The following is a 13,563-nucleotide window of genomic DNA, read 5'->3' as shown; positions in this document are numbered from 1 at the left end:
TACTGAACCGATTGTAATGAAATTTTGTACACAAATAGTCTAAAGCCTGAGAAAGGACTTAGGCTACTTTTTAACTGGAAAAAGGAGTTGTAAGGGGGTGAAAATGCGTAAATTTGTTCAAATTAAGTTAGTTCCAAAAACTCATAACAGATGGCGCCAATAGTCGCCATTATTTCTATGAATCAAATACGCTTAAAATTGTAATTGCCTCAAAATCGTTCTGTGAAAATAAACTAAGTGATTATTTTAAATTACGTGATAGTACCCATACCTAATACCATCTAATACACGATATTTTATATAACGTACATAATTTTTAAATGTACAATTCAATGCTTAAGTCCGAAAAAACAATAAAATAACAAAACAACAATAAGTGATAATACTTTAGGGTGTCTACGTGTTCCTTGTAGAGAGTTCACTGTGAAAGTAACGCGCCACGAGTTTCTGTGTCCATACAAAAGTGAAAAAAAATTTTGGTGTTTCAGCGCTGCTACTTTCACAGTGAACTCTCTACAAGGAACACGTACACACCCTAAAGTATTATCACTCATTTTTGTTACACCCTGTATTAATGCATGTAACGTATGTAGTAGGTCCGTTTTTTATTTCCCTAGCATATACGCTTTCCCGCATTAGACGCGCGTAAAAACCAAAAAAACAATTAACCTTTTTGAACGTGGCGGGTGATACGGTAGCCGTGTCATCCATGTCGCCATAGAAGTATCTATGGCGTATGACACGGCTAACGTGTCACGAGAAAATTGTACATGCCGCCATGACTGAAAGTCTTCAAAAATGTGCGCCGCATTGAACCGGTTAAGGAGGAGGGTATGGAAGGGAATAGGGGAGGGTAGGGAAGGGAATATGGTAGGGGATTGGGCCTCCGGTAAACTCACTCACTCGGCAAAACACAGCGCAAACGCTGTTTCACGCCGGTTTTTTGTCGTGTTCAGTTATCATCTATTCATATATAGTAACCTTCCGTCGGCGGAACTTTCGGCGCTTTCGGTCCTTACTCCTTACTCGTGGCTAAGTTGTAGGAGATGTAAGTCTCCACACAGCGGCCTCAGTGAAGCCGTGGTTCTCCTCCCTGCAGTGCGCGGGCAGCTCGTACCGCGCTAGCTGCTGCAGTTGACTCCGTCTGCGAGATGTGAGCCCGTGACGACCGGGGTCGCCTATTAGCACCTGAAATTATATTATGTAGAAAAAGATATAACTATATGAAAACTTTTGTGCCCGGGAGAATACCAAGCAGCGGCAATTTACATAATATTGAAAAATATGTTCCTTTATTATAAAGAAACTTAATAGCAGTACTCAGTAGTCAAAAATTTAGTGGCTTTACCGGGGCGGACCGGTCAGCGATATATTACTATCGCACACGGCGGGCAAAAAGACCGCGCCGTAGGTGCCCGGCGGGCACTGGCGGCGCATGTCCGCGGCTGCCCGCCGTGGATCATACCATTACCATTTTATCCTTGGCCGCTAATTTACTGAGCCATTCAAAGAGGAGTTTCGCGAAGTCTTCGTCGTAGAACATGTCTCCAATTAGAATCGTATCAAAATCGTCACAGGCGGTGCCGATGTAGTCCTCTGTACTTGTTTCTACTGTGCACTTGTTTAGTTCCGCATTTATTTTCGTCGCCAACACCGCGTCTAAAATGTATACAGATATTTTACCAATCAAGTAAACAGGGGATGTAGCTCAGTGGTAGAGCGTTCGCTTTGCATGTGAAAGGCCCCGGGTTCGATCCCCGGCATCTCCAAAATTTTGGATTTTTATTTCAAATGGTTTTTAAATTCTGCATCCGATGGGGCCACATTCTCTGGACCGGCGGTGGACTGCGCGTAAGCAGACTGATTCAATTTGAGTAACTTTTTCCACTACCTACACACCACAGCCCACAGCGGTTATCTATAATATAAAAATGAGTCGTTGAATGTGTTGCTAAGCGCAAAACTCGAGAACGGCTGAACGGATTGGGCTGATTTTAGTCTTGAAATATTCGTAGAAGTCCAGGGAAGGTTTTAAAGTGACCTGTGACACGAAGTTCACCGGGACAGCTAGTTATGTATATAAAAATGAATTTTCAATTGTGGTAACGCTAGAACTCGAAAACGGCTGAACGGATTGGGCTAATTTTAGTCTTAAAATATTCGTAGAAGTCCAGGGAAGGTTTTAAAGTGACACGAAGTTCAACGGGCCAGCTAGTTTATAATATAGAGAAATGCTTTACATACATGGATCAATGTCGTTAGCAACGGCTTTGGTGGCGCCCATGAGGGCGGCGGCGATGGCGCCGGCCCCGCACCCGCAGCCCACGTCCAGCACGCGCCGACCGAACACCGTAGCGCGGTTGTCCAACATGTACCTGATTAAAATAAGATAAGAAATCATTAATCAATAATCATAAATTACGGTGCAGGTAAGTAGTTTCAAGTGTGTCCAACTCCGTTCAGCATAAACATGCCAAAACACAGTATTACCAGTTACCACAGTATTACAACATTTACCTTAACCACAGAATAGATAATAGTACCTTAACATAAACACAAATAAAAAAATAAAAATAAAAAATATATATATATCCACAGCCGAACATATAACCTCCTCCTTTTTGGAAGTCGGTTAAAAATGATTCTATTTCAAACAATAATTTTATTTTTACTTACATTATTATAAATAAGTACTTATATAATTTTTTTTAAAAATTATGAAACATAAAAATATCATTTGTCGGTACTCGGTTCCAATTTTTTTAACTGCGAAGCTGAGGGAATAAACTGGTAAAAATTCAAAAAAGTATTCACTTGTCCATTCAGTTAACTCGAGTTACGCTCGAGTTCAACCCGAGTTATGTGAATTTTAACTCGGGTTAAATCGAGTATTGTTTTTTCCGAGTAGGCGCATCACCAATAAATTAATACTAGCTGTTTGACCGAGCTTTGCTCGGTATCCGATGAAAATGACATTTTCTAAAAATGATTCCTAGCTAGATCGATTTATGGCCCCCGAAACCCCCTATATACTAAATTTCATGAAAATCGTTGGAGCCGATTCCGAGATTCCAATTATATAATATATATACAAGCATTGCTCGTTTAAAGATTTAAAGAAATATCAAGTACCTATGGACACTCCATAATATCAAGTTCTTTTGTTTTAGTATTTTTGAGTTCTTACAACACGCCAACAGATGACACTGTCACGGAGCTACATCGTGCTATCGGTTGTAAGTTTGCGCTAGGTAAACAAGCAAACAATAAATTATAGTAGAAACGCCATCTATGAATCCAGAACTCAAACTTGTTACGTAAATTGTTTCATAATACCTAGATGTCGCTATACGGAAAAGTTTGTCGATTCACGTTTGTCTAGATAAGAGCCTAGATGCCTAGGTGTCTAGATATAAGAGCTCGACAAGGCTTTAAATTAACGTGGCGAAAAAAGGACGCTGCCATCATACAAAAATGCAATTTTTAACAGTTCTCCTTTGCAGCAGCGCCGCCGCCCACGTTCATTGTCGCACTTTATATTACACTAGCTATTTGACCGAGCTTATGATTCCTAGCTAGTTCGATTTATCGCCCCCGAAACCCCCTATATACTAAATTTCATGAAAATCGTTGGAGCCGATTCCGAGATTCCAATAATATATATTCTTGTTTCTTACGTCTTCTTACTAAACAAATCTAGTGATATGTCATTTCACTAAACTAAATCTAGTGAAATGTCAGAAAAGCGGATACCGCCGAATAAAAATCGAGCTACGCATTTCTCTCGCTCGCTCTAATACCCTATCACTATTTTATAGGGGCGACTAACCCTAAATTGACGATTTTATAATTCATTTTTATACTTGAAAATAAGTCCCGAATTGTTTCATTTTGTAGACATAGATACTACATTATATTTCCGAGAATTAGACCTAGCAAAAACACGATATCTTAAAATTTTCTCGATCACAAAGATGCATCTAATTTTCACGAATTTTCATATATTGCCATAACCGTGCATTAAACTAAATTAATATTTTAACACATTGTATAAAATTATATAGGTATTATTATTTGGTTTATTTACGGAAAGGTTTCCCTTCCCCAATATTTCAAAACAAACTTTTATTATATTACTAGCTGTTGCCCGCGACTTCGTCCGCGTGGACTTCAGTTTATAGCGCGCGATGTCAACAAAATTGGTGTCAAAAGCTTTTATAAAAAAACCCTGGTACCCCTTAAATCAATACAGCTGTGCAGTGTGCACACAATAAGTATTTCATTTTATTATATTAAACTTTATATTTTATGCCAAATTTTAAAGCTTATTTAGCCCTCCAATTACACAACTTTACCCATAAACTATTTATCATTGATAGATTTAAGGTTACGTCACTGCACAGATAAAGTACTGAGTTATTTAATACCGTAGAATAGATATAACAATCGAAAAAAATCGAAACTTAAAAAGATGATACCACGTCTTATAGAAAGACTTTTGAGCAAGCGTCAGCGCGATGTAGAAGACGCACGGCGCCATCTATTATGAATTGTTGGAACTAACTTAATTTGAACAAATTTACGCATTTTCACCCCCTTACAACCCTTTTTTCCAGTAAAAAAGTAGCCTATGTCCTTTCTCAGGCTTTAGACTATCTGTATACAAAATTTCATTACAATCGGTTCGGTAGTTTTGGCGTTTGGCGTGAAAGCGAGACTGACAGACAGAGATACTTTCGCATTTATAATATTAGTATAGATTATGTGCACACTGCAAAGCTGTTTTGATTAATAAGGGCCGCGCTACACCGGAATGGCAGCGGCGAGGTGTAGCGCGGCCCTAAGAGGGGTACCACTTACCAGGGTTTTAAAAAGTTTTTAAATTTGACACAAATTTTGTTGACACCGCGCGCTATAAACTAAAGTCCACGCGGATGAAGTCGCGGGCAACAGCTAGTATTATACATAAAATATGTTTAAGATTTTTGAAATTTTATTTTAATACACATCCAAGACCCAGGAACATTCAAAACTTTTTGTTCCGCCTGCGGGACTCGAACCCAGGACCCCCGGGATGAGCGCTGGCCACGCGCAATGCGAATTCATTTTCATCGATATTTTCATGGAAATAAGATATTTTCCCACATCAAAATGTAGCCTATGTCCTTTCTCAGACTCTAGAATAACTGTATACAAAATTTCATTGCAATCGGTTCAGTAGTTTTGGCGTGAAAGCAAGACAGACAGACAGACAGACAGACAGACAGACAGAGATACTTTCGCATTTATAATATTAGTATGGATAGTATGGATTAGAAATGCAGTAGGAGTTCTACATAAGATAAGATAGATTGATTATTATTATACCAAGTGATTATATTATTAAACATAATATTCTAACGTATTAAAAACTATAAACAAAAACATACTAACTAATAAGTATGATTAGTTCTATGTTACAATAAAGTAAAAAATAAAACGCCATCTGTTGAATCGTATTAGAACTAAAATGTTCATTCCATCGATATATTTCTGGATTTTTTATATGTAATATTATACATAAAATATGTTTAAGATTTTTGAAATTTTATTTTAATACACATCCAAGACCCAGGAACATTCAAAACTTTTTGTTCCGCCTGCGGGACTCGAACCCAGGACCCCCGGGATGAGCGCTGGCCACGCGCAATGCGAATTCATTTTCATCGATATTTTCATGGAAATAAGATATTTTCCCACATCAGACAGACAGACAGACAGACAGACAGACAGACAGACAGACAGACAGACAGACAGACAGACAGACAGACAGACAGACAGACAGACAGACAGACAGACAGACAGACAGACAGACAGACAGACAGACAGACAGACAGACAGACAGACAGACAGACAGACAGACAGACAGACAGACAGACAGACAGACAGACAGACAGACAGACAGACAGACAGACAGACAGACAGACAGACAGACAGACAGACAGACAGACAGACAGACAGACAGACAGACAGACAGACAGACAGACAGACAGACAGACAGACAGACAGACAGACAGACAGACAGACAGACAGACAGACAGACAGACAGACAGACAGACAGACAGACAGACAGACAGACAGACAGACAGACAGACAGACAGACAGACAGACAGACAGACAGACAGACAGACAGACAGACAGACAGACAGACAGACAGACAGACAGACAGACAGACAGACAGACAGACAGACAGACAGACAGACAGACAGACAGACAGACAGACAGACAGACAGACAGACAGACAGACAGACAGACAGACAGACAGACAGACAGACAGACAGACAGACAGACAGACAGACAGACAGACAGACAGACAGACAGACAGACAGACAGACAGACAGACAGACAGACAGACAGACAGACAGACAGACAGACAGACAGACAGACAGACAGACAGACAGACAGACAGACAGACAGACAGACAGACAGACAGACAGACAGACAGACAGACAGACAGACAGACAGACAGACAGACAGACAGACAGACAGACAGACAGACAGACAGACAGACAGACAGACAGACAGACAGACAGACAGACAGACAGACAGACAGACAGACAGACAGACAGACAGACAGACAGACAGACAGACAGACAGACAGACAGACAGACAGACAGACAGACAGACAGACAGACAGACAGACAGACAGACAGACAGACAGACAGACAGACAGACAGACAGACAGACAGACAGACAGACAGACAGACAGACAGACAGACAGACAGACAGACAGACAGACAGACAGACAGACAGACAGACAGACAGACAGACAGACAGACAGACAGACAGACAGACAGACAGACAGACAGACAGACAGACAGACAGACAGACAGACAGACAGACAGACAGACAGACAGACAGACAGACAGACAGACAGACAGACAGACAGACAGACAGACAGACAGACAGACAGACAGACAGACAGACAGACAGACAGACAGACAGACAGACAGACAGACAGACAGACAGACAGACAGACAGACAGACAGACAGACAGACAGACAGACAGACAGACAGACAGACAGACAGACAGACAGACAGACAGACAGACAGACAGACAGACAGACAGACAGACAGACAGACAGACAGACAGACAGACAGACAGACAGACAGACAGACAGACAGACAGACAGACAGACAGACAGACAGACAGACAGACAGACAGACAGACAGACAGACAGACAGACAGACAGACAGACAGACAGACAGACAGACAGACAGACAGACAGACAGACAGACAGACAGACAGACAGACAGACAGACAGACAGACAGACAGACAGACAGACAGACAGACAGACAGACAGACAGACAGACAGACAGACAGACAGACAGACAGACAGACAGACAGACAGACAGACAGACAGACAGACAGACAGACAGACAGACAGAGATACTTTCGCATTTATAATATTAGTATGGATTTTCGCAACAAAAATTCCAATAATAACAAGTTTTTTTGGGTCAATTAATTTAATAATATTTTGTTTGTGAATTATCAAGATTTACAACTGCTGTTTTATTTAAATTAATGCTTAACGTTCATAGATAAAGTTTATTTTTATTTAAATGTCATTTGTGTTTACTTTCTGTCGCGAATCTATTTTGGGAATATTATTTCGTGATTATGTCCAAGATATGATTGTTTCCAAGATTGGGTTTATTGCTATGGAATTTTAGAAAAATAATAAAAATATAAAATTCAGATTAAAGTAACATTTATGCTTGAAACCTTTTATAAAGTATGTCTTACAAATTATAATTCGACATTTTTGGAGTTTCAAAACCTGCCTCATGCCTTAAAATCGTTAAATTCCATGGTGTAATAGCATTTTGTCAGCATAATACTTATAGTATACTTGGTTTGATTAGGAGGCCTTTAATTTTAAGTACTGTTTGAAAATAATGAAAATTAAACATTTAAAGGGATCTCCTCAGTATGAGTCACCACTCACCTCACCATAACAAATTCCTGGCTCACCGGGATGAATCACGACTTTGTATCCCTTTCCCACCCGTAACACCGTATAGCGCTATCTCACATGCACTTTCCCATTCTTTTGTCAATGGAATTGTATTTGCGTCCTTGTCTACCGCAAGTTACGTTTTCCATTTTTCCGCGAGAAAGGTGCCATATTCATAGTACAGGCTACAACAGAACGTTACTTTTCTTTTAACCCGGCGCACAGTGGACCGATTATCGAGTTTCATAGACATAGGAACTTGAGTTTCCAGATGTAATTTTTGTAGGCTGAAATATGTTCTCCTAGTTGTTATTACATAACAAAATGTAAAAAGACTTAGCTGCGTGTAAAATAAGGGAGTTATAATTTTTTAAAGAAATTTTTGTATGGAGCCGACAGGAAAAATGAGCATATCTCTGGAATCGCATGGTTGGCCGTTATATGCTCACACACTATTATAGTACAATTTTTTTTTATCCATTTATTTAAGGTCGCTTAGAACATCAAGGTTATCAGCGACCACAAGAACAATTACATTAATTTAAATCAAGGTATAAATATTACAACATTTTAGGAATCGTAGAACATTACAATACATATCCGGTTCACTTAATATAAGATATCTGTCACTGCTAAGGTTAAATATTTGTCTTTCAGAAACATAACTAGTACATTCAAATAAAACATTTTTCACAGAAAAGGGTGAGCTACATCTAAGACAAGTCTTAGGAGTGCTTTTCGTGATATAGTGTATATGAGATGCGTTGGTATGGCCTATTCTCAGACGAGTTAATACACATTGGTTTTTTCTGTTGAATTTTAAGGTATATTTAGTTTCACCTTTTAATACATCTTGTTTAAAATAATGGAAATTAGAGGTTTCTGAATTCCAATTTTGGTTCCACTTAAGGTTCATTATGTTGTATAGGTCTCGTTTGGCGTCGAAAAGTATGATAGGTATTCGTTACTAGTGTAGGGCATCGAACTAGCTTCCCTAGCCACTTTGTCGGCTTTTTCATTACCGTCTATTCCCTGGTGAGAGGGTAACCATATAAATGTTACATCAACTGATAGTTCTTTCAACTGAAAAACGTCAGAGTGTATCAATTGTATAAGAGGGTTTTCAGAAAAGCAGTTTTGAGCAGCTAAAAGGAAAGACTTCGAATCAGTAAAAATTGCGTATTTTGAGCTTACAGGATTTGTTAAAATCATTTTTACGGCACAGTGAATTGCATATGCTTCACAGATAAATATAGAATATTGTTTAGGTAAACTGATTGCGGTGGAGTCTGAATCGAGAATAATGGAGCAGCAGCAGTTACAGATCCGTCTATATATATTAATTTAAAGTCACGGTAATTTTCAAGTAGTTCTAAATAAAGTTTAGGTTAAACTAAAGCATCAGTAGATTCTTTACTATAATCGCAGAGGGATAAATCCACTCTAACATTATTTGTTATCCTAGGGGGAATAGGATGATTATGTCGAGCAAATAATGTAGGAAGGGAAATATTTAAAGTTTCCAAGTCTTCATTCAGACGTAATCTTAATGGAACCGGCAGTCTCACTTCTGTCTGGAATATATTGTGTAGATGATCGACCGAAATAATATCATTAACAGGATTTAACGGAGTTGATGTAACATTATACGTATAAGAAAGACAAAGCTTGATTCTTCTAAGCCACAAAGGAAGTTCACCTGATTCTACAATTAAGCTGTGAGAGGGACTAGTTCTGAATGCCCCTAAACATAACCTTAGGGCGGTATTTTGAATAGAATTTAAACTGTTTAATAAATTTTTATTGGATGAATCATAAATTATTGAACCATAATCAAGCTTAGATCTTATTATAGCACGATAAACATTCAACAAACAATCTTTATTAGAACCCCACGTAATAGTGACCACGAAAAAAAAAACTTTAATAATATTTAAATGTTTCAGACAGTCGGCTTTTAACTTTTTAATGTGTTTTCCATGTATGTTTACTGTCAAATAACATTCCAAGTATTTTAATACAATAAGTTAGCTCGTAAGCGGGTGGCCATCGAGATGTAGTGTTACATTATTGAAAGGATTATTTTGTCTGGAAAATATAATGAACTCTGTCTTAGATTTAGAAAACTTAAAGCCATTTTTGTGGGACCATTTCTGTATTGAATTGAGAGCATTTTGAACCATTTGTACAGATGTATCAATATTTTTACCAACGCAATACACAGTCAAATCAGCAGCGAAAAGCAAACCCTTGACTGGAGACTTTATGACAGTAAGGACATCATTAATAGCTAAAATAAATAGGATTACACTGACTACAGAACCCTGAGGAAGTCCATTATCGATTTCAATAGGATCAGAACATGTATTATTTATTCTTACTATAATTTTTCTATTGGACAGAAAATTATTCACAAACATAATAACATTTCTTGTAAATTTTAGTCGTTTTAAGGCATGAAGCACCACCTTTTTTGAAACCATTTCGTAAGCCTTCTCAATGTCCATTGATACTGCTAATAGGTGACCTTTGAGAGCTAAGGCATCACAAATAGCTGAATCTAGTAATACTAAATGGTCATTTGTCGAACGAAATTTACGAAAGCCATCTGGTACCTGACCAGGTGTCACACTTAGAGCTACACAAATTCGCAGGGTATTCTGAGTACACGAGGCACTACTAATAACCTATGGTTTCATCCATCAGAGAGTAAGTTATGTCTTATCCTTTTGGGATCCAGGTCTATTTCGTTTATTTATTTGTACTGACGTCTGACAGGTGTCAAAACGTATATTATATACGTTATTTAATTTTAGGTTTGATCTTATAAATAACCACTTGAGGGCTCAGCTTACATTAATGTAGTTCATCTAATAAGAGGTACCTATGTGCAAAGGAATAATGTAGTTTACAGGAGAAACATCAGAAGAGCTCCCTGCCAAAGTTTCTGGTTCGTAAACGATGTCAGATAATATTTCCCACTAAAAAAGACAGGAATACTATTCATACCTCTTAAGATGCAAAAATTTCATCTGCCCTGAACATGGCATTTCTTTCTGTGGCGGTTGCGTGGATAACAGCGCTCTTAGTGATTAAAGCTAAGATTCTCATTTTTACTTACCTATACTTATTTTAAGATCTAACGTTTGTCATTCTAAAAAGTAAAATACAAAGTGTCGATTAGTCACCTTTTGTTTGTTTATCTATATCTATACTTATAATAAAATCGTAGAGGTAAAATTTTTGTACATTGAAAATAAACTTGAAAAAACGAGTCAGGGGCATGATTATAAGGAGAGTAGTAGAACACAATATTTTAACTGTTTTTGAAATTTTTGATTCTCTGTCTGTACTTTGTCTGAAATCTGTATGTCTGTTTGTACAGGCTAATCTCTGAATCCGCTGGACCGATTTCAATGAAATTTGGCATGATGATACCTTACATCCCTGGTCAACATCTTAGATACTTTTTAACCGACTTTCAAAAAAGGAGGAGTAAATGTTTACTTTGCTGTTTGTGGTCAGATTTTCAAGATTCTTTTTTTGTTGTATAAATTGCCCGAATTTGATACCATGTTTACAATAAAATCGGCCAAGTGCGAGTAGGGTTCGCGCACGAAGGATTCCGTACCGTTATAGAGAAAAAATAGGCCAAAAGCTGTGTTTTTGTATGAGAGCCCCCCCTTAAATTTTAATTCTATTCTAATTTTATTATTAATTATTGAAGTACACATATAATTAAGAATTCTGTGAAAATTTCAACTGCCTACCTGTTGTCATTATTGATATCGAGCAAAAAGGCCAAAAAAATCATGTTTGTTGTATGGGTGCCCCCCTTAAATATTTATTTTTTGTCATAGCGGCAATAGACATACACAATCTGTAAAAATTTCAGAACTCTAGCTATAACGGTTCTTGAGATACAGCCTGGAGATAGACAACGGAGTCTTAGTAATAGGGTTTTTACCCTTTGGGTACGAAACCCTAAAAACGGTGACTTGATAAGTAATGGAATTGAAGGAACTCCTCGAAATTAACAACGACAAACAAAGTGATTACCAATTCTAGCAAAGGTCGATCTTTAAAACTATTCCTAATACATATTCGTAAACGATTAACTAAACCCTGGATGGTATGGCGTATCTCAATTCGTTACCGGCCATTGAAATTTTAAAGTCAAACTTTACGGATCTAAGTCACTAGCATCAGTCGAGCACATAGGTAGAAATGGTAGAATATGTACGACCGAAGGCAGTATGTTTGAATAAACCTCTCATCATGTTCTCTGGGAGAGTTTTTTCTGCCAAGACGAAATAACTACAATGCTAGACAACCTACAGTGTAAATCTGATGTCGCTAACTACGGTGATATCGTGGACAGCGCTATAAGAACTTAATCCGTGCTTTCAAACGTCCACAACAAATTCCAATTAATTAATTTAGCTATACCTACTGTGGCCCCCATCCCCTGTCCACGCCAAGCGGTCTTCAAAGAAAAGATTTTTTTAAAACAATAAGTATCTGAGGTTCAAGTGGGTCTTTTATGTAAATTAACAATTTCGTGTGTAATATAGATCCACATTACACATAAAATAGTCGTAGATGGGTTTTCAATTTTCTAAATCTCGATTTTAATAACATACATTCACGCGGACAAAGTTGCGGGCAACAGCTAGTTAGGTAATAAATTTCGAGATGCAATTTTTTTTAGATGTAAATTCAACACTTCTTTTTAAATAGGAAAAAAACGATCATTATGTTCCTCATCATGTTATTCTTATTGTGTCTCTTTAAAATATTATAAACTATGAACTATTCTTTAAGATAAAGGTAAATTTGCTTTAAATTTCGTTGAAATGGTAAAAATTAACAACGGTTTAAAAACCGGGTAATTATGACCCACCAATCACCATCCAGTTGTTGTTCCTATTTTCTACCAGGCAGACGCCGGGTTAATGTTATATCGTAGGCTCGTATAGCCCGTAGGTGGGTGGATGAATTATTATCAATGTAAAAAATAATATTAATTATTATGGAAAATTTCTAGTTTGAAGTATTTTATGATTTTAATTATGTAATTTATCTACATGCTACTGTTAATACGCTTTATTTTCGGCTAAAAAAACTGGGGTAACACCGCGGGGCACGGCTAGTACCATGTAGATTGAAGAATGTAGAGGTATAAGGGTGAATTGGTCTAAATACATATAATAATATTTAAATATTATCTTGATTTTAGATAGCTATTCCTCGCTTCTCTATTATTTTCATATTATCCCTAAAATTATCTTTCCGTCAACGTTAACGGAAATCCAGATGGAATGGGAAATCACATACAAACAAAGTTATCACTTAGGTTTAGCCATAAAAGCGTCGATAACAAATAATTAATTTACATGTACGTCAGACATGTTTTGAATAATATTACCTCGTAGATAGCAACTGGAATCGAGGATAAACTCGAACTAATTGAGAATTTCTGGCGCGATATTATTTTGAGAAACAAACAGGATAACTATACTGTTTTCATAGGTAGGTAGGTATAGCTTCTTTAGTTTATTA

The 13,563-nt window shown here is 37.6% G+C and overlaps 1 protein-coding gene and 1 non-coding gene across 4 annotated transcripts in view; one reads left to right on the top strand and one right to left on the bottom strand.

The window, feature by feature from the left end:
• Nucleotides 1-915: 915 nt before the first annotated feature.
• Nucleotides 916-13,563, bottom strand: part of LOC121727551 (electron transfer flavoprotein beta subunit lysine methyltransferase-like) — a 36,273-nt gene continuing 23,625 nt past the window's right edge. For all 3 annotated transcript variants that reach the window (XM_042115432.1, XM_042115434.1, XM_042115433.1), the window contains exons 3-5: nucleotides 2,245-2,375; nucleotides 1,472-1,659; nucleotides 916-1,188 (exon numbers count right to left, since the gene is read on the bottom strand). In XM_042115432.1, coding sequence (XP_041971366.1) covers nucleotides 1,033-1,188; nucleotides 1,472-1,659; nucleotides 2,245-2,375 — 475 coding nt within the window. In that variant the 3' untranslated portion in view covers nucleotides 916-1,032. The remainder of the gene's footprint in view (nucleotides 1,189-1,471; nucleotides 1,660-2,244; nucleotides 2,376-13,563) is intronic.
• On the top strand, nucleotides 1,698-1,769 carry Trnaa-ugc. The gene has a single exon. It is a non-coding gene; the product is annotated as a tRNA-Ala (tRNA).

The sequence above is a fragment of the Aricia agestis genome, chromosome 6 (genome assembly GCF_905147365.1).
Source record: "Aricia agestis chromosome 6, ilAriAges1.1, whole genome shotgun sequence".
Taxonomy (NCBI): domain Eukaryota; kingdom Metazoa; phylum Arthropoda; class Insecta; order Lepidoptera; family Lycaenidae; genus Aricia; species Aricia agestis.
The sequence above is the reverse complement of the archived record's forward strand: the minus strand, read 5'-3'. Positions and strand labels throughout refer to the sequence as shown.